Below are 24655 nucleotides of genomic sequence, written 5' to 3'. Positions count from 1 at the left end.
AAAATGTTCAGTAGGAACAAATTTACCTTAACAGAGACAATATAGAAAACTCAAAATGCATTAAGAGATTGATTCATGTGATGACTGAATTGATGCACATTTGTTGACTTGTAAAAAATCCAAAGTACACAATATCACCTCACCTTTAGGTAGATCTTTTGAGTTTATTATGTTTAATTTGTTTTGGGAAGACTAAGATGAGAAGACTAAACTTTCAGGACACACAAACATCCACATACTGACACGTTTTTAATTATGACTTCTTTTCCATTTTCATGAATCCAAAACGAATTACCTGAGCACTCCATCCTTGATGTGGCTGTTTGGTGGAAGGGCTCCTCCTTCCTTTAGCCACTCAATCTTGGTTTCTACACCACCTGCTGCTGAACAGGTGAACTCCACAGCACTGCCCTGGGCTTTTACTTCAACCTGTGGTGCTACACGCACTGCCAACGGAGCTACAAAAAGGAAAGAAGACTGTCGTCTAAGTTTTGCTGTGACACAGCACATAACGGTTACAAGAAGAAATTTTCACAAGAAGAAATATGAGTGGTATTTATTTTAGACTACTGGCCTAACTCACATCTGACTGTGACTTTTGCAATCACTTCACTGTTGCCCACTTTGTTGCTGGCCACACACTTGTAGCTTCCAGCATCCTCAGAGGTAGCTAGGTTTATCTGGAGGTCCCCTTCCCTAACCTCAGCCCTTGGCGAGAGGTTTCCATCCAGCTTGGTCCAAGTATAGGTCAAAGGAGGAGTTCCATGGGCCAGGCATTGCAACCTGATCACCTCCCCAACCCGCACAGCCACATCATTAGGCACAGAGGTGGCATACGGAGGAGCTAGAGACAAGAGAGGAAAAACTCAGTAGATTAACTATAGACTGCAAAACTACTTTAAATCCATAGTACACGCATACCCAGACAGACTCTGAAAAGTGACTACAGAAGCAACAATGGAAATACAGACACTCACTCTCTACATCTAACGTAATGGTGACTTTAGTGGTGCCCATGTTGTTGGTGGCACTGCAGATGTACTCTCCAGAGTCTTGTCTGCCAACGTTTTGCAACACCAAGCTGTTGTTCACAAGCGTGTGCCGCCAAGGCAGAGGGGACCGCAGCTTGGTCCACCTGATTTCTGGGGCAGGGAAACCTACCAAAAGACAAAGCAGGGAAATAAATATATTCTTTTCAGCTCGGCTTGAAATGGACACTTTCAAACTGTTTACTTCTTGCAGTATTCACTTAAAATGAAGCTGATTTTACAGGTTTTACCTTTTTATAGTACTACAACATAAAAACTGTCAAAGTGTATTTATAAAAAGGTTTCAGATGAATTCAAAATACATTACCGTGGGCCTCACAGCGCAGTGTTGCAGTTTGACCCTCCACTACAATCATAAGCGGTTCAGGAACAAAGGCCCTGGGCACTGTAGGCAACTGGGATCCTCCCTCGACAATTACTTCCACCCTGGTCTCAGTAGTACCTTCATTGTTTCGAGCTGCACACACATATGTGCCACTGTCTTCTGGACGTGCTGCTAGTATCTGAAAAAAGGACATAATTAAAAGAGATAATATTAAAATAAACAGACAAGCACTGACTTGGAAGCTGGGTCTTTAACTAGGAAAACAGGTAGAAATCTGGATTGGTTTGAAAATTTTGACAGTGGTCTAAGAATATCAGTACCTGCATGACTGCGTTGGACTCCACGAGCACAGGACTGCTCAGCACTACCTTGCGGTTGTTGTCAAGCCTGTGCCATGAAACCAAGGGGCGGGGCTCTCCTGAAGCTTGGCATTCCAGGTTAATGGGCTCACCCACCCTAATCTGTACAGGCCCGACAGGGGTTACCGTGGCCACAGGAGCCTCTGAAGGTACATACGCACAATATTGGTATGGAGTGCTGATATTTAAGCAGCCACTAGAGGGAACCATCGTGCAAACCAGTTTGAATAAAGTGCTGAATGACATGCATGCAGCTTACCCTTAACAATCAAAGACACTATGGTGTGCGTGATGCCGAATGGGTTGCTTGCCACACAGCGATAGGCACCATGGTTGATGGTGCGTGCATTGGTAATGGTAATAACAGAACCATCAGAGCTGACTTTGACATTGTCTGCAGAACACAGTGGCAAATGAAACATTAAATTAGCTTTAAAAACTGAAGAAGACATTTAAAAAAATTGTACTCAGTCTACAAAATCAGCAGTAGTAATCTCTTATTCACTGGTACAAAGAGGTATCTAATTACTTCTTTAAGACAGACAAAAGTGTGAACCTTTTTGGCGGTGTGGGGTTTGAAAGAAGTAAAACTTCACGGGAAAGGAGAGTGCTAATGAAAACTCATTTAGAATTTCTCTTTCAGGTTGGGGTGCTGTCTGAACATTTTCTACGTTTGTTTATCAGAAAATACTTTGTATTAGTCATATTTTTAATACTAGAAATGCTCTGTGTGATTTAGGCTAAGAAGCTGCTTGACGAGAGCATGGAGGACGAAGCTTTGAATTCAATGTCCCACCTTTGAGCAATCTGACATAACATGGACACCTGAAAGTTCAAAGTTCACAAACTTGTGAACTTTCAGGTTAAAGATTTTTTATTGTCCAATTTAACCGTGGTGGACATGTGGTAACATTTAGAAAAGTTCAGAACTATAGTAAATGTGTGAAAACACCCTGGTTTTTATCCTTAAATCTCAGAAAACTCTCAAAAACATTCAAATATGTTTTTCTAGCCCCCCACGTAAACCCTTGGTTTCACTGTAAAAGCTTTCACTCTAGAAAATATGAATATTTATTGATCATATTTATAAGCAAGTATCAATTTGTTATTACAATAAAAAGGACGCTTTCTCAAAAGCTCCCTGAATGAAGTTTAAAATTAGTGATTAAACATAGAATATATTATGGAGGGTGAACTGCAGCTGTAACTGATTGTAAATAATTATGTCATAAAATCAGTAGTTATTAAGAAGGTTTTGTTCTTTAAAGGCGGTTTGAGCACAGTAATTACCTGGCAATGGCTTGTTACTGGCCAGTTTCCACTCCAGTCTAACAGGCTGGGCTCCACTGTACACATTGCATTTGAAGCTGGCTGACTCCCCTACACGCACTGCAGCGCTGTGGGGTTCAATGGCAATGATTGGGCTCTGCTGGCCTGCAGCAGAAAGCAGTGGTTTTGACTCTGGACAAAATCTCTTTGAACAATCTCATTCATTTAACTGATATACTAGTCACAAAAACATGAAGCAACAGATTCATCATGGTGATGGGTTACACTGGCAGCTGGGAAAGTAACTCAAACATCACTGAAGTCAAGGAAGAAGTGAATGAGGATGAGATCATGGGATAGTTGCAGGGAAAATAATTCAATCTGAGGTCACACTGGGCAACACTGGAAACTGAAAATGGAAAGTTAATTCATGAAGTGAAGCAGTGAGAACAACACCTTCCCATGTAATGCCCTGTTTCGCCCAGCTGCTGACGGATGCTGGCAAATAAAAATCCCTGGTACTGTCAATCTCAAGCATGGTGAACACAGTGAGCTTAAACAATGTGAAAAAACCCAATGGGCTCTTAGATTACTTGAGTCTGTCAGTCAGTCTTTATAACAGAACATTGGAAACAATCAAATATTTAAACTGAGTCATTTTACTATTTCACAAAAAAATATTAGATCATTTGAATATAATGGCAACGGAAAATCAAAAAAAAAAAAAAGACTGAGCAAAGAAGACTGGAAAATTAAGTGTTACCAAAAAATAAAAAATAAACAGCTGGAAGAAAATTTTGCAACTAATTTGGTTAATTAGCAACAGGTCACTAACATGAGTGGGTCTAAAAAGAACATCTTTTCATAGATTCTCTGAAATAAAGAGGGATGCCAGTCAGCAGAAAAATTATTTGAGCAATTTCAGAATAATGTTCCTCAACGTACAATTCTGAATTCTGAATGTCTCATATTATGGAGGTGCATTAGTGCCTATAGAATGGGCAGCTTGCACATCTGGAAAGGCACCATCAATGCTGAAAGATCCATACAGGTTTTAGAACATGTGCTCCCGTATGATATCTTTTTCAGGGAAGGCTCTCAGTGCCACACAAACTTACGTGAAGAAGACGAAGTAACAGACACAGAGACAGAGGCCTGATGGACACGAGATCCAGAGCTGCCGGGGTTTCCTTGTACTCGACAGATATACTCTCCTGAGTCGTCTGCAGTAGCTGACAGGATTCGTAGCTGACTGCCCACAACCTGCACAAAGGAATCGAGTTGCTTCAACTGAACATGCAAGATGAAATTACCACCTTACATTTACTACTGGAAAAAAAATCAATACACTAATGAGCAAAACATTATAACCACTCACTAATGAAGCCAATATAATTGATTATTATGTCTCAACATTACACGTTAAGCTGAGGAATATATTCACACAAGTTACGGGAAATTTAATGATAGTTACTAACATAAAGTATGCTGTTGTATATAGGGCTGCAAATTCACAGACCAGGGACTGAACTACATTTTAAGCAATTGAAGGAAGCCAGCTGATTCCCTTCTCTTTGAAATCGTGTGAACAGCTAACATTTACCAGGGGAAGCAATGCCACCAGGATGCACTGTGGGAAGGATGAACCCTACAGCTAATTTCCCCAGATGAAACTCAAACTGAGCATCTGTGAGCTGCTGTGGAACAACAAGTCTGTCATCACATTGAAACTTAGGGGAGTTAAAGGATTTGCAGTTCATATCTTGTTGCCAGATACCACAAGGCCTGAAAAGTCTATTTCTTGGTGGTTCGCAGCTGTTTTGACAGATGTGTCCATCTAGATTATTTTGTGTGACATGCTTAGTTTTGGAGATATCATTTTTGGAAATGTCAGCCTTTTCTTGAACTAGATGGCATAACTTTCTGGTGGTTAAAGCATTAAAAAAAGTCAGCAGTAATGTCTCGTTCCAAATCTTAAAAGTTTTTCTTACTATTTACTGTTTTTACAAAGTTCTTTTGTCTGAAATACATGCTAACTGTGCATGCATTACTAAGGATTATATATTACTATTACTATATCTGACATAAAAATGCTGACAAAACTGATATAATGGATAGGCACAAAAGTAGGTTGTGCATACACTGGACTTTGGCAAGAACCGCGATCCTTGTGATTGTATAGTATGTACTGTATGCATGTTGAGTGAGTCTAAGTCAAAGAACCAAATTTATGTGCAGTCTGGAAAAGATAAAGGTTATATAGATTATTTTCCCTTGCTAGCATATAAGATATCTCTTATCAAATGGAGGAACAATGACGCACAATGTGTGATTACCTGGTGATTGGCAGAGAGGTGTCCACTAGCTTTAGTCCAGATGACAGGGGGAGGAGGATTTCCTGGCGCAAAACAATTGAGCTCCAGATTGTGGCCTACTTGGACATCAGCTATGGATGGTTGGATGCTCACCACATTATAGCTATGATCGGCTGCAAGGCACAAACATAAATAGTTAAGCTGAACAGTGTTTTTATCTGTCAGAGTATTTATAGTAAAACACAATAAAATGAAATTAAAATTGAAAGTTGTGTCGGAGCCACTGATGACTTTAGTTTGACTACCATGCTGTCTTACCTTTGTGCACACTGACTTTAATGGGAGCACTATTTGAGCCAATGCTGTTGCTGCCGACACACATATAAGTACCCGAGTCGGCCACCTTGATATTAGGGATGAACAGAGTACCGATGTCGGTGCGGTCATTACGAGCCTGGAGAGGACATACAAAAATGAGACAAACTTAGAAACTACATTACCATTCTTTTGTGAAACAATACAAAACAAGCGTTATTTGACTTATATTTGCCTCATATTTGACAAAGATAAATCATAAACTGACAGAGCACATTACTTACCTGTGTCCCTTGAAACAGCACAAATATAACATTGCTGATTGAGTCACATTACTAGCTAAAAGCAACACAAAAGCGCTATAGCATAGGTCTTAAAGACGAGACAAGAGCTGTTATTACTCTAGTTTGTACAGTTGTTTATGAATTTGGTGACACTGTCCATCGTACATGGAAGTGTAAAAAGTAGTGCCAGCTTTACTACGATGTTATGATTTGTTAATAGTCCATGATCAGTGATAATTACAGCACTGTGCACTCATCTTGAGGACTTTTCTTTATATTTTGTTCCCAAGCTTCCAGCAGCCTTCTTGATTTTTTAGGTGGTCTCTTCTCCATTTTCTCTTATGAAGGTCTTTCAAAATTCTTTGAACATTGGCTGTTTTTTAAATCCTTTTAGACCATTTGCAAAGGAAGGATTTTTGTTTTTTAAGCCACGTACCACTTCCCAGGCCTAAAAAAGTATCTAGAGCAAATAAACAGTATCTGTTTAGGAACAGATGCTTCAAACCGCTTCAAGAATTTACAAAGAAATGTTGCTTAAGAGCAATATTTCTTGTGTTGAATCATAAGCACAGACTGAACAAGTATTATTGTTCAGTCCCAATTCCCAATTATTGACTTTCAAGCTGGTTTAAAATTGAACAAACTCTGTTTTTGCCTTACATAATGTACCTCGATTTACATTTGCACATTTCAATAAATCACTGTACCTATTTTCAACTTTCCTAGCAAAATATAAAGAAATTTGGGGTGACTCAAAACTTTTTGCACAGTACTGTAAATTTACTACAGCTTACAGTTGTTGATCACCAAAATAATGAAAAAATTACAACATTTAGAGAAGACAGGTTGTGACAGTTAGCATTTTAAAACAGGTCTAAACTTTATATCCACCATCAAATATCTTAAAACAATTTCACCACATATTTATGAGCTCCTGAGACTTTTCAGCTAGCAACTTGACTTGTTTGTACTCTACTCCACATGGCAGTCAGATGCCCAGCAAAGCTGAAAATGAGCTTGTATTAAGTTTGGAAACACCTTAGATGGGAGGAGAAACAGAAAGGGGTTGGTCTGGGGAGGGATTACTGTATCCGGGGGGTGTCAGGGCATCCATGGACAAAGCTGCTTAGCTTCGGACCATTCAACCGTGAGGGAGGCTAAACCGAGCAGTGGCTGAGGCGGGCTGTGGCTCAATGTGTGTCTGAACCCATTGACAAGTTTTCAAAGCAAGCTGTTTGCTAGAGCATACAGAATTTCTGCGTGGTCGCACGGCAGAGCCCGGCTCCCCCTGGGAAAGGCTGACACAACGCAGTGGCTCTCTGAGGCAGAACTAAACAGGCCCCGAAGCCCTTGTCAAGCCGAGGAGGGCCGGTCAGAATCCAGACTAACACAAAACCCTCTGGGCAGGGGGGCAGAGGGCTACGCCTGGCATAGAGAAAAATATGTCTGAAATACCTACAGTACCTACTGTATGCTTAGTGCTGTTAATACACTCAATGGAATGATGGGGTCAACTGGGTGCTGAGAACCCAAACATTTGAGGGATGGTATGATATGGACAGCACAAAAACAGGACACCATGGAATGCCTTTATTATTACAACATAATTTAAAAACAGGTACTGCATGCGAGTACACTAAGAAGTCAACCGGGCCAAGCTAGTTGGTTTTAATGTATTTGGCACCAATGCCACAATGACTTAGTGAGCAGCTGTGACAAATTAACATAGTTTACAAAGTGTGAATCAAGGACACGTTTGATCATGCACTTAGTCGACAATGTGTGAAGACAAGGTCAGTAGAGGACAATGGATGTGAACTATGAGACAAAACAGACAGACGGTGGACAGATGGACAGACCTGCAGGTCCTCAATACGTCTCTGTAACACATCGAGACTGTTGCTTTTAAACTGATGGAAACCGTGAGAGGGAATAGCCTGAGCAAATGTCAGAACAGGGTAGGACAAAAAAAAGAAGAGGAGGAGACAAACAGAAGGGAGGGAAAAATAAAGTTAAGAGGTCAAAATGCTGAAACAGCCATAAACACTCTGATTACCATCGGCACTGGACTTACCTTGAGGTTTTAGATAGAGATAATACAGAAAGGAATATAAATGCGATTACCGTTTTTAATTAAATGCTGTTCTTTCAGGCATTGGAAAGATGGATATAGCTCACCTGAGGGGGGATTTGTCCTCCATTTTTCAGCCAGGTGAGCTTCGGGGTGGGTGATCCCGATGCTCTGCAGTACAACCTCAATGTGTCACCTTCTTGGACTTCTGTATTTTGAGGACTGACTTGGACTTGAGGTAGGTTGCCTAGACCGCTAGGGTTAGAGTCTAACCAAAGAATGCAACATGACATTCAAAGACACATATTGTGATCACAGGAAACTGGAATCATCTGTTAACTTAGAAAACCACTCTATTCCTAAACCCGAACATTGTATTTTGTCCCCAGATAGTTGTGAGTCCTCAAAATGTTTCTGTGGAAACATGAAATAAAAAGGCATACACACTTAAACACAGTGCATACTTTGGACAAGGAGAGAAACCCGCGCTGTGTGCTCGCCATGCGTGTTTAGGGCCTTGCAGGTGTAGTCTCCCTCATCAGCCGCGTCCACTGAGGTGAAGGTCAGTATGCCACCTCGTATTACTGCTCTCTGACTCATTCGGTTACCTGGACCTCCTGTAGGGATCACACAATTACACTAATGTCACTAATGACAAAATCAAAGCAGTGGGGGTAAGTTTTGTAGATTTCTTTTGCTGGACTAGATTTCCTAGAGACAAACACAACATAGCGGAATCTGGTCTTTCTACTTAAATAACTAGAAATAGCTCAATAAACCCTGCATTAAATAGATTAAGAATGAAATCCAACTTATCATACCAATCCATTCGATGGCAGGGGTTGGGTTTCCAGTTACTGTGCAGTGGAACTCTGCCCTCTGGCCTTGATAGACGTTCAGCACTGAGGGAGTTACAGTGGCCAGAGGCCGGGCCCCCTCTGCAGCTACAGAAGGACACAATTCAGTCAAGCACAGCTCTAAAATCTCGCCAGACCTAACATGGAGAAACAGACCTTCTAAATGAATCATGAATTTTTGTCAGGAGACTACAGCCTCTGCTTGACCATCGGGTTATTTTATTACAAACTGTGGAAATGTTTTTACATGTAAGGGAGTGATCAGACTTAGAGAGAAAGTGATGGCCTGTGCCTCAACCCACTTGGCAGCCTAAATCCCCAGTGCAGACAAAACAGATGAGATGTGGCATGCAGTCCTTGGCAGGGCCTCTGGATATATTGCTGTCTACGCCAGTTTGGCTAGCTTCTGGACTGTGTATTCGATCCCAGGGTAGCAGACCAAAAGAAAGGGCTCTTTCAGTCGGATGGGAGGAGGCTATGTACTGTAGGCTGAAAACTGGGATTTTTGAAGCCTTGGCTAATCTTTGACTCTCTGACCCCAGTGACACGAACACTCCAGGGCGTTCACTGTGGGACATGAGGCAGGCATGACAGTCTGAACACTGGCTTAGCATCTATGAACTGATTTGATTATGACTATAGATGTATTTTATTATTTGTATTTGTTATGTTTTGTAAATGTCACGTCATAGCAAGAAGGCCGTGGGTATGAATCCTCCGTGTGACCTTTCTATGTGAAGTTTGCATATTCTCCTCATGCTTGCCTGGGTTCTCTCTGGATTCCTCCCACAGTCCAAAGACATGAGGTTTGGCTAACTGGTGATTCTAAATTGTCTGAAGGCGTGAATGTGAATGGTTGTCTGTCTCTGTGTGTTGGCCCACTGACAGACTGGTGACGTGTCTGTCACAGGGCAGACATGGTTGCCCCCCACCCACACATACCTGGATTGGATAAGTGGAACAAAACGGATGGATGGATGTAAATGTCTATGGTAGAATCAGTGCAACATGCAATAACACTTAAAATACCAAAAAAGGAAGAAAACCCACCAAAAAACTACTTCTCACATTATTAACATGGGATCTGTCTTAGCAGTTAGCTTTGGTTTTATCTGCCCAGTTTTTGAGATATAATTCTTCTCATCTTTTTTTACTCTGGTTATACTGTATTACAGTAAAGGTATTTCATTTGCTATTCAAAAAGACTAGCAATATCAGTAGTTCCATTAGTTTGTACTATTTTTTAACTAAATGCCAAGAAACATGTTAACCTGCATGTGTTTAGGAAATATATTGAATAATTTGCTAATTATCACATTTTAAGAAGAGCTCAAAAAGATTGGATGTTTTTATTTAACAAGTTTTAGGGCTATAAAAAATACCTGACACTCTCGGCCTGATGATGGTGCTATGTGAAAGGTTTACTGGTGTTTACAAACAGTTGTGAAAGGATGTGAATATGTGTAGTGCTGCATATTTCATGGCAATCCATAAAGAAGTTGTTGAGGAATTTTATTCAAAAAAACATAAACTGAGCACTGAGTGAGTCTGGAAAATAGTCATGGGAATAAGAGTTATTCTCTGGGCACCACAGATATTATATGGAAATCCATTCTGTTACTCGTTGAGCTAATTCACCTGTGGCCACTGCAGAAAACAACTATCTATAATCACACTAGAATTAAGATACTGCTTTAAGAAACAAATATTTTCTTCATACAGTGTTTGATTGTATGAAGCCACTGCAGTATAGTTTAGCCTAAACACTCACGGTGTTACTTGAAGTACACTTCCATCTGAGTATCTCTTCACACAAATGGAAGTGTGGACTCCAGTCTGCTATGCACATTTAGCTATGATGCAATGGGGTTGTGATGAGATGTATTAAGCACAGTATGATGTTTGAAGCCCAGATGACAGTATAAAAAAAGTTTAGCATGATTCCTGAAACGATAGAGGAAAGTGAAGAGGAAAAGAAGGTAAGGATGAAGTGACATTTCCTATATGACATTCTGTCATATAAAACATGCAAGTACACAACCAGAAAATTAGCTGGACAATTATTATTTTAACAAAACATACTTAATTACTTTGTCCACGTTATATTTCATCTTTTTTGGTCATCTGTAACTAGGACGATAAAGTAACTGAAAGGACTCCAGTGACTGAAAAAAATAGATTTTTAAAAGTCTTTTTCTAAATGATGGAAAGTAGACTCTACATTCACAAGGAGATGCCCATTGGAATGAACATGCACTTTTCCCAGCAGTGATGGATCCAAATGAACCAAAAAAGTCAAGTAGGAACCAGTAACACTCATGTACAATCTTATAAGCCTTAATTCTAAGAAGGACACAAAAAACACATTTTTAGCTCTAAATTCGACTTTTTTGATACTTTTTGAACACCACATAAGAGAGCATGTATGCTCCAGGCTATTATTTATGCAGCGTCTGCAGCTGTTGCTTGGGTGGTTGTACATGGATGTTACCAAATCACTAGCGCATCCATGCTGTGGAAGATTAGAGCATGCATGTAAAGGAGACAGAGAGAGGAGGGTCCTTCTAGGGAACCCTGTAGAAGAAATCATGCTCATGCGGACTTACTATGTCTGCGTCCTTCAAACATTTCATAGGATGTGTAAAACATCTGAGTCTGTGAGGCCTCTGGATATGAGGGAGGGAGGAAGGGATGAAGGGAACAGGTAAACTGACAGGTCAGCTTTCTGAAGTAACGGTGGTTTACCTCGCATCTCCTCAGAGACACTTACATCCGTCCTTGCATGTGAGTCGCCGTAGTTTTTCCCACTCGATTGCAAACATCATCACACACGATGTAAACATGTTAAAAAATCATGGGATTGAATTCAAATGGCACCACTTTGACATTTGTTTTTCCATTTCAGCTTGTGGTTTTTTTTAATTGTTTAAGAATTTGTCACTCGTGGTGCCATTAAATAGCTTCATGCATTCAAATTAATACTTACCTAATACATATTGTGTGAGTCAAGATAGTTTCCGAAATGATGCTTTGAAATGTATCAGTTTTATGCTTATCTAACAATGAGGAAAACCCACTTAGACTTTAAAGTCTGACCACCACATGTGTAACAGACAAAAGAATCATGAAACATACAAACACACAGACACACAGACTCAAAGAGCATCACTATGAGAACTGTTCAGCAACACAAAATTAAGATATACAAAGTAGCCACATGCAGGTTAGTAGCAAGAAGCTGTTTTAAATACAGAAATTTCAGGTGCTAAAAGCCAACATACAGCTTGTGGTCACCCTGAATCTAAAATATATAATAGATGTAAATGAGTGAGGCTGTAAAAAAAAAAATCTCTTTGTTCTATATGTGATACTTTTAATAACTTTTTTTCTTTTAAACATATTTCACAGTTAATATAAATACATTGTAGTGTACATTACATAATTTTGGTGTGTTTTAAAAAGAAAGTAAAAAAAAGGAGAGTAAATTAAAAAATATATTTAAAAGCACATTTGTGTATACATGCTGACATGTAGCCTTTGAATTAATAAGAATGAAAAATAAAGAAATCTACTTAGTCGACTGAAATAAAGCCAAAACACAACATTTAAAGTTTAACCTGTGAAATTTAAAAGTATTTTTTTTTAGTAAAAATACTTAAAATTGTGTGAATGTAAACAAACATCTTGCCATGTAACTGTGTCCACGTTGCCTTTTTTAAAGGTTCCTTTAAAAAGCCACCCAAAATCTACATTTCTTATATATTTGATTTCATGAAAACATTCTAGGCTAACAAATTTCAGTCAATCACAGAATCAAAAGCACCAACAACATTGACAAAGTGTAAATAAAAAACATAATATACAATTGTAGTTGATTTAATACATGCTTTTTTCTTTTTCTTCTGCAGGACAGATGAAAAAGTCAGATATTGAAGTTTTTAACCAACAAAAAATTAGAAGTAGCAATCAATACAAAGGTGGACTAACACTAAAGGAATGAAACATTACTATTACAACAGTACAGCACAGTTCAACAGTAAATTTAAACATAGATTTAACCAACTGTGTGACTAGTAGCACCATTTTGTTCAACAACGTTCATCATCAGGATGGTAAGTGGAGTAACAAAGCAGCCAGTAGTTTCATGAAGGGACACTTTAAAAGTTGGGTAACACAAATACTCAAGAGTAGTAGGACTTCTTCCTATTCATCCTTTACAGTGAAGTCCTAGTTGAATGTCAGTCACAGAGTCACTAAGCACACATCGTGGCATCCGCATTTCCCCTCGTCTTATGCACTACGCTACACACACTACACTTAAGCCAGGGAGGAGCATAGGAGCACACCAGAATCCAGCACCCTGCTAGCAAAATGTTTGGCGGCACCAACAAGAAAATCTATGAGTAATCAGGAAGCAACCAGACCACCACCGATTAATTATGAAAAAATAAACCAAAAAACAAACAAACAAGAAGATAAAAATCAGCAGTAGCTTCATCAGAGTGTTGGCAGAAAGCATTGTCCACAAATCACATCTCCAAAAGAGATATGACCTTTGAGTGCCCATTAGTTAATCTGTATGCTTGCCCATGTATATTGTGTGTTATATCTTATGTTCTACAGTTTCAGTTATTACCAAACCCACAAGCTGTATTTCTTCATATATATTCCAGGAAACCACATTAAGAGACACAAAAGACTGTAAGTTAAAAAAAAAAGCAGAGAAGAGAGCTGATTGATTGGCAGCATGAGGTCAGACATGTCATATATGTGGTAACTGAGAGCAGAGGGCGAAAGCACTGGGAGTTAGAACTGCAAGCGCTTAGGAAGCTGTTAACCCTGAGCTGAATGTTTACATCACACGGCGTGAAACAAAAAGCATGCACTACTGTAAGACGACGGACTGGGGTAATGTGTGAGGATGAGAAAGTATGGTAGTCACAGCTGGTATGGCAGCAAGGCGTGATGGGTAATGGAATGCGGTGCCAAGGATCACGAACCTGGCACGTAGAGGATGGCTCTGCCCTCGTCCATGCCAAACATGTTGGAACCTGTGCAAATGTAGACACCTGCATCCTCAGGCTGGACATTCTGAATTGTTAGGATGCCGTTAAAGTCCATGGCACGGTTGGGAAGTTTCCCATTGCCGCTTCGAGTCCAGACCAGAGTGTAGGCTGGTGACTGTACGTAAGTTAGCAGATAAACATATATGAATCTCACAGGGTATGCGTCTCCAAAACACTGTCTCAGTGTCTCATAAATAAAGGATGAGCCAGCGTTACCTTGCTCTGTGCAGTACAGATGAATTGGACAGTAGACCCGACCCTTATAGTCTGGGATTTGGGCTCTTCAACGATTACCTGGATAGGTTTGGAAGGGACACCTGGTGACAGGGAGAGTTAGATTACATTGACTGTTTAAAAATACTTCAAGAGGATTTCAGAACGCAACACAAGACACCAATTTAAATTTACCACAAAGCCCAAATCCTTTTTTTTCCATCATAAAAATCAGTGTTTATTGAACCACAGCTGACATATATTTGGTGTTCTTTAACAGGCAGCATCAGGAAAAACATCTTTCTCTTAATGTGACAGTGATACCCATACACACTTGTGACAACAATTTCAGCGTGGCTCCTGTTAGTGCTGCGCTGGTCTTGGCAGGTGCAGATGTAAACACCGGCATCCTTTGGCTGGACGCTGGTGAAGTACAGCTCGGCTCCTGCACACACAAATTTCGCATTTGCATATATATCATCATTCTACTATACAAGATACGATCATGTCAGTTTCATTTACATTTAGGGTGAAAGGGTTGAATCTTGTACCTTGTCTATGTCTCTCAGCACTGCCGGAGATTGGCTGTCCATCTTCTCTCGACCAGAAGAAATAGTGCGGAGGTGATCCAGACACCTGACACCGCAGAGTGACAGGGTTTCCCTGTGGCACTAGGACTCTCTCTGGATAAATTCTGACTACGAGTGGGGCTGCAACTGGAGGTGCAACGGTCAATATAAACACTCAGGAATTCACTCTGAGAAGAATTTTGTAAGAACAGTCAAAAATTTCATAAATTTCTGAATTATTATGTTTCCTATAGATTTCATGCACAGTTACAGCACAAGGCTTTCATTTATTTTATTGGAAGCATGGAAACGTTACCATCATTTGGACGACACTTCTCTCTTGCCTGTGGGTTTCCAACATATCCAGGAGCACAACTAACAGGCACAGAAAAAAAACCCCGTCTCACAACAGTCCATGGAAAGCAAAAGCACTTTTACAGAAATTCCAGTAGGTGTATTTTCATAAATGATGCATTTCATCTTATTAAGGTTTTTCTGAAATAAACACATGAGGTATTCTCTCTGAGAGTAGCAGTTATCTTACCGTTCACAGTACTGGCCAGTGTAGCCAGGCTGACAGGCAGTACACTGGTAACCTCCATTTCCAAGGCTCTCACAGGTAGGGGAGAACCTGCATAAGTTACACACAAAGTAAAAGTGTTGGTCTAGAAACTCAGTTAACAAGTAATTGGTGTTTACTTGTAATTTTGACTAGACTTAGGGTCCTTTATGGAAGTTATAGTAGTCTTTAAGACTTTGCCTTTTTACAATTGTTTTTCAAAATTATTATTTTCAACAGATTTGGTATTTCATTGCCATGAAACAGCAAAATTATGTTATGGTAAAGTGAAATGTAAGTGCAAAATCAGACACTTTCATCAGGATAATGAAATACGCAGGATTTGATATAAGGCTGTAGTAAACAGGGTAATGTTTCACCAATACTCCAAAATCTACAAGACAGGGTTAATTGCACTGGACAGTTGTCCTGAGCTATAAATAGAGCTGGAATGTAACGTCTTAATATACGTGCCAGAACTTACTGGTTGTCTGGGTCAGTGTGAGGGCAGGCACATGGCTGGCAGTCTTCTGGAGTGCCAACAGTGGGGTCACCAAAGAAACCAGGAGCACACTGCTCACAGAGCTCACCCTGCGTGTTATGTAGGCAGCTCTGGAAGAAGGCAAATACTCTGTTTAGAGATCTTGTCAGGAAGCTTTAATTCAAAGAAAAATACCAATCATTAGCTGATCTGGTGCTTCGTACTGTACAGATGCCGGTCTCCGGGTGACAGGAGTCAGAGTGACCATTGCATTCACAGAGCTCACAGTGACCCAGGTACAAGCCACCACCGGTGCGGGTATAGCCAGGAGCACAGTCCTAAAAATGACACATACTTGATTTAGGCACAATCAGGTAAAAAGGAAAAAGAAAGAAAAATCTGAGAAATTTATTGAAAAAAATATTGACCTGGCAGGAGAGTCCCTGGTATCCAGGTGGGCATCGGCACTGCTCCACCTCGAGGGCCTGTGCCAAGCCGCTGTAGTTGGGCACAGCAACTTCCATGCTGATGTCAGAGATGCTGGAGGAGCGCATCTCTGTGGAGTAGGATGCTCGAATCAGGATGTCATCGAGATCAGCCAGAACCATCATCAGGTGCTCTCTAGTGGCAATCATGCCATCAGGTCGACGCCAATTTTCCTAGTAGGGAGGAAAAAAAATAGGCTAAAGCAATTGGTGTGCATTATGAATAGATTTTAAGAAAAGTGAGTTTTAGCATGTTCAGCTTCAGGAAGATAAGAAAACAAAGGACAGGCTCAGTCGTGGATGGTTTCACTTCAACAAGCCTAAAATTTTCTGTAGTTTTTATCTCTATCTATATATATATAACACAGGCCTATAATAAAAATTAAAAATATATTTAAATTGGAAAAATCTAACTTGTAATTAAATTGGCTTATAAAATAACTTAACGCTATGAACCACTCACCTCTCTGAAGACGATCTCAAATGTATTCATCTCTCTGCCCTGTTGCCTCCGCTGCCAAGGCTGACGGGCTACCAAGGTGATGTCATTACCCTGAAGGAAAAACACAAGCAGGTGAGCAAATCCTCCTAATGCATATAACAATGGTAGAAAACAGCAAACTTCCCAGAGATACTCACAATAATCTGAACGTCAGCATCATCAAGGAGCGTTCCTCTCGGACCAGCCACATAGGAAATGGTATATTTAAGTTTTCCACCATAGGACCCCACCTAAAGCGTGAAATTTAATGTCAGGTTAATGAGTGCTGCAGTTCTCAAGATAAAAGAGAAATGTGAAACACATTGGTGGCTTCTGAAAGTGAGTTTTTACTGACAACAAGTCCTTTGATAGGAGGATATAAAGGTGTAAACTGATTTTTTTCCAACATGTGAGCATCTTTACATTTTGCAGAGTTGTAAATACATGTAAAAGTGCATTCCCTGAATTTTATCCATGGGAAGGATGTCTAATGGCTTCTGTGATTGTGAAGGTTATTTTTTCCAAGGCCATTAACAAAGAAAGATACCATCAACTTGCTTTATGTATGCTTTTGAAGCCGGAGGCCATAGCAAAGAATGAAAGTCATGACATTGCTGCATCTGCTGCTTTTGTCTCATGTGAGACGTATACTGCCACGCATGTTTTCATCACTTCATCACTTAATTAAGAGAAAATCGAATAACATGATCTCTGACCTTTGCATTACATCTCACTTTACAAAAAGCCAAGCAGTTAAAACTCCAATCATAACATGGCAAAAAGCCCTCACATTTTAATACATAGGAGGAATGTAGGACAGGAAATCAAGAAGCTACACTGAAGGGAAAGGGTGGGGGACAACTGGAAAACTATGGGCATAGGTTTTGTGGACAGGTATGTAGGAATGCTTGAGGATAATAGGAGTGCAATATTTTATGTGACCTCTAAGGGGATGACCAGGAGCGAGCCACGTTTTCACAATTACCTTATCCCCTGTGAACTGCCCTGGAAGCTGCCAGTAGAGCAGACCATCCTGGTGCAAGTTGAAACCTTTGTAGACCAGAAAGTACTGAGAGGCAAAGGAGGAAGGAGAATAAGCCACAGGAAGCGAGCGAGAGTTAAGCAGCAAGATGAAATCACAAGCAAGCAAGCAAGAATTCCAGAAAGTATGCCTGGGAAGTATCGGGGACAAACATAACATGTAACTAAACACTTTGAAGTAGATGTTTTCACGTAGGAGTTTCATTGCTGCCAATCGATAACAGCAGAGCACTTGCACTGTGCCTTGCCTGACAACTAAAACAGCAACTTGCACAGTCAGTAATACGGCAATGACAGCTTAACAAGTGCCTCAATTAGATGGGGATCTAAACCAGACAACAGCATAATGACAGGCCATTATAAAAACCAGTGTTAAGTGGAGAATTACAGTGCACACTGTGACAGCAATGAGTGGGAGTGATTTGCTTAACAACAAAAAATACCTCCATTCCAATTAATCACTAGAATTAAGTCAACTACCCATTCTCTAGTGTTTATGAACTACATGCATTATATTCAGCATTAATGTCGCAAATTATAATTAAGTTTTATTTTAAATATCTGGAAAAAAACAACCCTCAACAAATAAAAAAAGAAAGTTGTTAATTAACTTTAAAGGTTTAAGATTATAATGTACATGAAGTTAGTCACTCAGTCATTCCACTATCTACCTTGCTGGTCCCACCAGTCGTACTATAAGTCTTGCTCACTGTGTTCTTGCTCTGCTGATTCACGGGAGAACCAGGCCCCAAAAAGAAATGCAAGACATCAACATAAGGGTTGCGAAAAATAAACGAAACCTCTTGCAATCTCTGACAGAGTGTACCTGGAGATGAGGAGCATGTCCTGGGGAGTAAGGTTGGGGTCGAGTTGGTCTAACTGAAGCGATACCAGATGGGGAGGGTGGGGGACTCGGGTTACGCAAAGACCAGCGAGAATGAGAGGAAGACGAAGAGGAAGTCGAGACTCGGGAAGTATAGGGAGAAGAGTACGGAGGAAAGGAGGAGGATTTATAGGAGGGAAAAAATGGAGGAGAACCAGCTTGCCCATTGGAGAAATTAGAGAGAAGTGCCCAGACTTCATCATCCAGCTCTCTGACAGCACCCTGAGGGGAAAGTGGTGTACCAGAGACAGGTAATAGGTAACCTGATATATACCCACTCCAAGAGAAGGGGGACCTACCATGGAAACCTTGCTTGACCATCAATAAAAGTGACAAAGTTTATTTAGAAACACCAGGTTATACATGCAATCAGTTTTTATATAGTTACTGTAGATGCTGCCCATGATAGGCTCATTCTATTATTTCCATTCAAACAATGTAGTCACACCAACAAAACACTTAAAAAGTTCTTTCACGTAAGAAACTAAGATTTTGCTATTCATGCCAGAGTTCTCTATAACTCACTCACATGCACACACGCTCATATCTGACGATGTGCTTCTGCTCAGTCCCACTTCATCAAACCCAAGTGTTCATGCTGCTACATCTAATAACCAAGATGATGTTGTTACTTCTATAGATGTCCACAAAAACACTGTGCATCACTTATTCTTGTTAGACAAACGAGTTTTACATTCTCCGATCTACAGTGCAGGTCACACCAAATACCTGACTAGCTCTTTTGGTTCTGTGGGTGTCTTTACGTTGAGTGGCCATTAGGTTCCAGATGGAAGCATCCTTCCTTAGCTGCTCCTCTGGCAAATATGAATCACTCTATTGATGTGGATAAAGTAAGCTCTTTGATCACTTTGCTCACCACTGAGCTGATGGTATTTGCAAGTGTTATGGCAGTGTTATTCCAGTAAAAGTTAAAGTTTATGAAGCTCTTTAATGGACCATTAATGATCAATCCACAAGGCTTATATCATGTGAAGCAGAAAGCGATGTGGAATATGGACTTTGATAAAAGTGGGTAACTCTAAGGGGCCTTTGTTTGCCACCTTCAGCTGCAAAATGCATGCACAGCTGTAAAAATGGCATGCATCTAATAAATAACTGTGCCAGTATAGATAAATGATCACAGAACTTTTCAGTGCATATTCACGATATATGCATAACATGATAATTATTATTATTGTACATCAACCAGCGTATTTCAAATGCAGTACAGTTACTTGAAACATGCCAGATAACACTGCACTTCAGAAAAAAATCACCAGATTTTATATGATCTAATAGCAATCACAACATACAACAACTTTATACCTGATCTTTTCGTTTCACACGAGCAAAATGAGAATTTTTCTATAGAGCGTGGAGAGGGAGACAAACACAAAGAACAAGCTACAGTATGTGAGTCGTCACTGGGGCCATCAAATCTATACAAATTATTTTGCCAATATAAATGCTGTTCAGATTTAAAAGATGAAACCACTGCAGGAATGAAGGAAAAGAAATCACGCAAAGATTGATAAACAAGTTCACTCTAAAAGGACTGGCTGAAGCTTGAAGTAAGAAAAAGCAGCAAAAGGGAGAAAATAGTTGAGTAGGATGGTCTAGTTGTTTCTGATGTGTGCTGCTGAGCATGTTTATATGCAGCATGGGGGTGTTTTAACTGTTGTATCTGTGGTATATTCTTTTTAATACTGACCTTATCACCCTGGTAAACTCCTGGAAGCTGCCAGTAGTGAGGCTCCTGTCCCAGGTAGTCAAAGTTACTGTAGGACAGCTGAGTGCCTTCATTGGAAATCTCTACAGTGAAACCAGTGGAAATGCGACTGGTGCGCTGACGGTTGACCAGAGCGAATCCCTGGAAGTTCCCTGGAGAAAAGACTGAGGACACCTACAAAGCAAATTTAAGTATACAAGCCACTAAATAATGCAGTACCACTTAAAAAACATTAATAAATAAGGTGCTTAAAAGAAAAATATTTTGCATTTCCTCATTTTTTAATCGCAAAGTTTTAAAGTGATAAAAGACGCTCCTATTAAACATTCCCACAGATAAGTAATCTCTTTGATCCAAATGCTCAGAGTTCAGACGGTTTTAAACGCTCCACTTCAAACACATTTTTACACTTTCAGATCAGCGAAAGTTGATACCCCTAATATGGTGATGTCATATTCTCATATTCTGGCTGTGAGCACAGAACACCCTTCCACCATGTGCTGAAATCTTTCATTTCCAAGAGGCAGAAAATCAGAAAAAAAAACTTTGCTAAAAGGAAGGGAGAAGCAGACTAACAGGCTTGATACAGACTGCATGAGACTTGAAGGTCTTCTTGCACATGAATAATGAAAGTGCAGGGTTTAATAGAGACCCACTACAAAAGATACATTAAAAAAGGTACCAATGAAGAAAGCAAAATGGGGGAAGTTGCAATAATGAAAAAAAACAGGAACCTTTCTGTCACTCAATTGTTTATTTGTTACTTAATTACTTTGGTGTAGTATGAATGACTACAACGGAGGTCTTTATCAGCAGGAAACACTGTAAAACTTATGATAATACAGTTAAAAGTCCAAGATTTATGCCCTCCATCACATTTTCTAACGCTGCCCAGTAGGCCATATTGGAGTCTTTGCTGGGCCTTGACCCTATCTGTTTTTGTATTTTTACTATTATTTAAAGTCTTACCAGATCTCTGTAGTAGGTTGAGCTGGAGCACTGCTGAGTGACACCCATACAGAAGCAGGACAGGCAGCCATCTTTGTTTTCTTGGCTCAGATGGAAGGCCCCAGTCTTACAGGTGGAGCAATACTGGCCTTCAACGTTCATCTACACCAGCATCAGAGGAAAAAGATACAAGCAGCCCATGCTATAATATTCAGAAGGTGAAAATACCTAAGGAATTAATGCAAACATGAAGTGACGGTGTCTGATCACCTTGCAGTTGCACACACCACTATTGCAGCTTTCATGCCCTCTTTGGTCACAGTTATAGCACTCTGTCACACGGCAGAAAGGTAGAAGATTACAGTAAGTTCTGTATTGAATAGTATCTTTGCAACTTGTATTTTCCTTATAAAAATAAGGCACAGATTTGTTATTTTTCTAGATCAAAATACTGAATTTACCATCACGTCCATTGCCAACTTTACAGCTCTGTCCAAGCATTGGATTACCAGTGTATCCTGGAGCACATCTGAAATAAAAATAGATAGTTAAAGTAAATATTTCCAGTCAAGAAGGATGCAAAAAGTATTAACCTGAAGAACAATGGGGCAGGAAGCTGGGAAGCCTGCTAGAAGAGATAAATTTGATGAATAATGTCCTTTAAGGCATCTTCTTGACCCAAAACTGACCTCAGCAAGAAACAAAGGACTGAGTGACTCAGACAAGAAACACATGTACCATTCTGTTACTCCATTCAGCAAGTATACGCATCTACACAGACAGCTAGCATTACATCAACATGAACCAAATCACCCAGCTTTTCCGCTGTATACTAACAGGTTTTAAACACTGCCTGCACTGGAGATGGATGAAGCACAGCCTCTGATAAAACTTTCAACATGTCTCAGATGTTGATCCCATCTCTCACAGGAGTGTTGTACAGCTGAAAATGAGAAATCTCTTTTTCAAATGAACAGAAACACTACAATTTATAGAAAACCAGAAAAAAATGATCAAGATGAAAACAATTATTAATCTAAACTCATGTGACAACAAAGAAAGCAGAGGTAGGAATAGTAGCTACTAGGAATAGATAAAAGAGAAGATGCTAAGGCAGAAGAAAGTGATCATTTTTGATAGTGCGACAAAGAAAAGCAAAGCACCATCAGCTCAAGCATACATTGGCACTGTCACCCAGCTCATCCAAACCCGATTTGTGCAGGGACGACTGCTGTCAGTCTTACCTCACCTATCCTCTGGCAGGTCCATAGGTCAACAGCCAAGAAAGCAGACTTCCATGCTATAAACTTGTTTTCAGAAACACTATTCAAACTGTCTACTGGGACTTCAAGAACTTTCCAAAAGGAGTTAACTTAATCTTGTTTTACAGACATCATAATAACAAAAATCAACATACAGTACATCGAAATTGTCATACTGAAAGAACATCATATGGAAATTATAAAAATATAAAACGCAAAGCACAATCTCCAAAAGCAGAAAGCAACACTCATTTTTTTACATGACAATATTAAAATTTTGCCCTTGGATTCTTTTTTTTTATGTCCAAAGCCTTGGACTGCAGAGGAACATTTAGGGGTCAAATTTGAGGTAGCATGCCCATAATGAAGTGAACAAAGTACACATATGAAAGGTTCACATGCTAAGCAATCTCTTCATAGCGGAATTGTGTGCAATAGTTCTGACAGTACTTTGCCACATAATACACTTAAAAATATGTAAGCATCTGCATTAAAGACTAAAGGAATAATACACTAAAGGTATCAAATGCAGGACTTGTTGGTTACTGTTTGCAAAAAAACCAAAAAGAACAAAGCAAAAACAAAGCATTGTCCCTTTAAAATCGGCCCCTCTTTATGACTCGACAAGTAAGAGGGAGAGGAATTTTGCTTCAAGCTGTCCCCTGTGGTCTCTGCTCTGTGTGAGCAGCACAGCTCAGCCGTCAAACACACACAGAGAGCAGAGGACAGAACATTTTTAAAGATATCCACTGTGACTAACCTGCAATTTGTTTTTGGTTTGGGATAAAAGTTGCAGCTTAGAAATGTAGCAAACACAGCAGAATAAGAGGGGAGAGAAGAAATGACAAAAAATGGTTGGGTTTCTGCAGAGGAAAACATCCCCCCCAAACACTTTTGTATTAGTCTATACTGTAAACGCATAGTATACCTTTAATAAATTAAAAGTCACTGTAAAATACTGTAAGTACTGTAATATTTGTGCCTTCATTATATTCCATTGATATGATTGTAGTATATATAAATAGGACCAAGATCAGAGAAATAAAAAAAAAATAACTGAAAAAAAATTATACAACAACAACATATTTTCTAGTCATCAGGGATAATTTTGATGGGAATGGCCAGCTTTCCCAAGACAATATGTAGAGAACCTTCTTGATTCCTGCTCTGCTTAGCAGATTTAGAATCTCCATTTAGAAGCCTCAGCAGGTCCAAAACTCCAGATTCAAAATATTTTTTCTTTTTATGTTGGTGTTTTTTAGTGTTTTTCTTCCTAGCAACAGCCTTGGATTTAGTGGGACTTGATGTCCTTTTTATCGTTATGTTCGACTTCTTCTTTGGAGAGGTAGCGTTGATTTGAGCAAGAGTTGTCCTTCTTACTGTTGTTTTAGGTTTCTTGGCTGTAGTAGCCTTAACAGTCTTTGTGGCTGTCACTGTGACCTTGGTTGAATTTTTCATTTTGTGAGAGGGCAACTTATGAGCAAACTTGTGCTCAGTCTTTTTCTTATCTGGGTTAGAGCTACCTTTGTGAGGCTTTGGCAATTTCTTTGAATCATCTTCTGAAGTTTTCACACTCTCCGGAGCCTTCTTTGTTGCATCTGCTATCACTGTCTTTTTACGGCCATTGTTTATGTTAAGTAGAGCTGGATCCTTTTTATTGGCCCGATCAGACTGTTTTTGCAGCTGAGGGATTTTAGCAGGCTTTGAGTTGTGAGGTGGTGGGTCCACTTGAAATTTTGTGATTGTTGCCTCTTCTTTAACTTCCTTTAGTTTTGTTTGCCTTGGCTGTGAATTATGTTTTGGTGTCACAGCAGCCCTCCTGCCCTCCGGCTTTTTTGTTTGAGGCTTCACTACAGTTTGAGGTGTAGACTCTGAGTTAGTGTTAGGTTTACTTTGGCTGGTCTTCAACCTGACTGTTGATCTTGCTGAAGACTGATTTTTGAATGACCTATTGACTGATTGGAGGTTTGTTGTGTTTTTCACTGATTGGACTTTTCTATCTGTCTTAGGAGCAGATTTGTGTTTGTTTGAGAGGAGACCTGGAGTCGGTATGCTTTTGGGAACAGTGGCTTTACTAGTGAGAGACATTTTAGT

General features: G+C 39.8%; 1 protein-coding gene across 17 annotated transcripts in view; it reads right to left on the bottom strand.

Moving 5' to 3' along the window:
- hspg2 (heparan sulfate proteoglycan 2) overlaps nucleotides 1-24655 on the bottom strand; it is a 93976-nt gene that overhangs the window by 14661 nt on the left and 54660 nt on the right. For 7 of the 17 annotated variants that reach the window (XM_026154414.1, XM_026154420.1, XM_026154416.1 and 4 more), the window contains 35 exons: nucleotides 21761-21828; nucleotides 21570-21631; nucleotides 21321-21461; nucleotides 20334-20525; nucleotides 19949-19987; nucleotides 19352-19456; nucleotides 18566-18844; nucleotides 18411-18464; nucleotides 17684-17767; nucleotides 16857-16949; nucleotides 16681-16770; nucleotides 16161-16391; nucleotides 15957-16070; nucleotides 15736-15863; nucleotides 15237-15323; nucleotides 15009-15067; nucleotides 14675-14839; nucleotides 14458-14568; nucleotides 14127-14227; nucleotides 13845-14025; nucleotides 11451-11510; nucleotides 8809-8931; nucleotides 8452-8604; nucleotides 8095-8255; nucleotides 7776-7853; nucleotides 5636-5771; nucleotides 5339-5490; nucleotides 4121-4265; nucleotides 3024-3167; nucleotides 1993-2127; nucleotides 1695-1876; nucleotides 1357-1552; nucleotides 978-1157; nucleotides 584-844; nucleotides 296-458 (listed from right to left, as the gene is read on the bottom strand). In XM_026154414.1, the coding sequence (XP_026010199.1) occupies nucleotides 296-458; nucleotides 584-844; nucleotides 978-1157; nucleotides 1357-1552; nucleotides 1695-1876; nucleotides 1993-2127; nucleotides 3024-3167; nucleotides 4121-4265; nucleotides 5339-5490; nucleotides 5636-5771; nucleotides 7776-7853; nucleotides 8095-8255; nucleotides 8452-8604; nucleotides 8809-8931; nucleotides 11451-11510; nucleotides 13845-14025; nucleotides 14127-14227; nucleotides 14458-14568; nucleotides 14675-14839; nucleotides 15009-15067; nucleotides 15237-15323; nucleotides 15736-15863; nucleotides 15957-16070; nucleotides 16161-16391; nucleotides 16681-16770; nucleotides 16857-16949; nucleotides 17684-17767; nucleotides 18411-18464; nucleotides 18566-18844; nucleotides 19352-19456; nucleotides 19949-19987; nucleotides 20334-20525; nucleotides 21321-21461; nucleotides 21570-21631; nucleotides 21761-21828 (4653 nt within the window). The remainder of the gene's footprint in view (nucleotides 1-295; nucleotides 459-583; nucleotides 845-977; nucleotides 1158-1356; nucleotides 1553-1694; nucleotides 1877-1992; nucleotides 2128-3023; nucleotides 3168-4120; nucleotides 4266-5338; nucleotides 5491-5635; nucleotides 5772-7775; nucleotides 7854-8094; nucleotides 8256-8451; nucleotides 8605-8808; nucleotides 8932-11450; nucleotides 11511-13844; nucleotides 14026-14126; nucleotides 14228-14457; nucleotides 14569-14674; nucleotides 14840-15008; nucleotides 15068-15236; nucleotides 15324-15735; nucleotides 15864-15956; nucleotides 16071-16160; nucleotides 16392-16680; nucleotides 16771-16856; nucleotides 16950-17683; nucleotides 17768-18410; nucleotides 18465-18565; nucleotides 18845-19351; nucleotides 19457-19948; nucleotides 19988-20333; nucleotides 20526-21320; nucleotides 21462-21569; nucleotides 21632-21760; nucleotides 21829-24655) is intronic. The other 10 variants (XM_026154426.1, XM_026154430.1, XM_026154429.1 and 7 more) reach the window with 8 other exon arrangements.

This window comes from Astatotilapia calliptera, chromosome 20 (assembly GCF_900246225.1).
Source record: "Astatotilapia calliptera chromosome 20, fAstCal1.2, whole genome shotgun sequence".
Taxonomy (NCBI): Eukaryota; Metazoa; Chordata; class Actinopteri; order Cichliformes; family Cichlidae; genus Astatotilapia; species Astatotilapia calliptera.
This window is presented reverse-complemented; position numbering and strand designations above follow the sequence as displayed.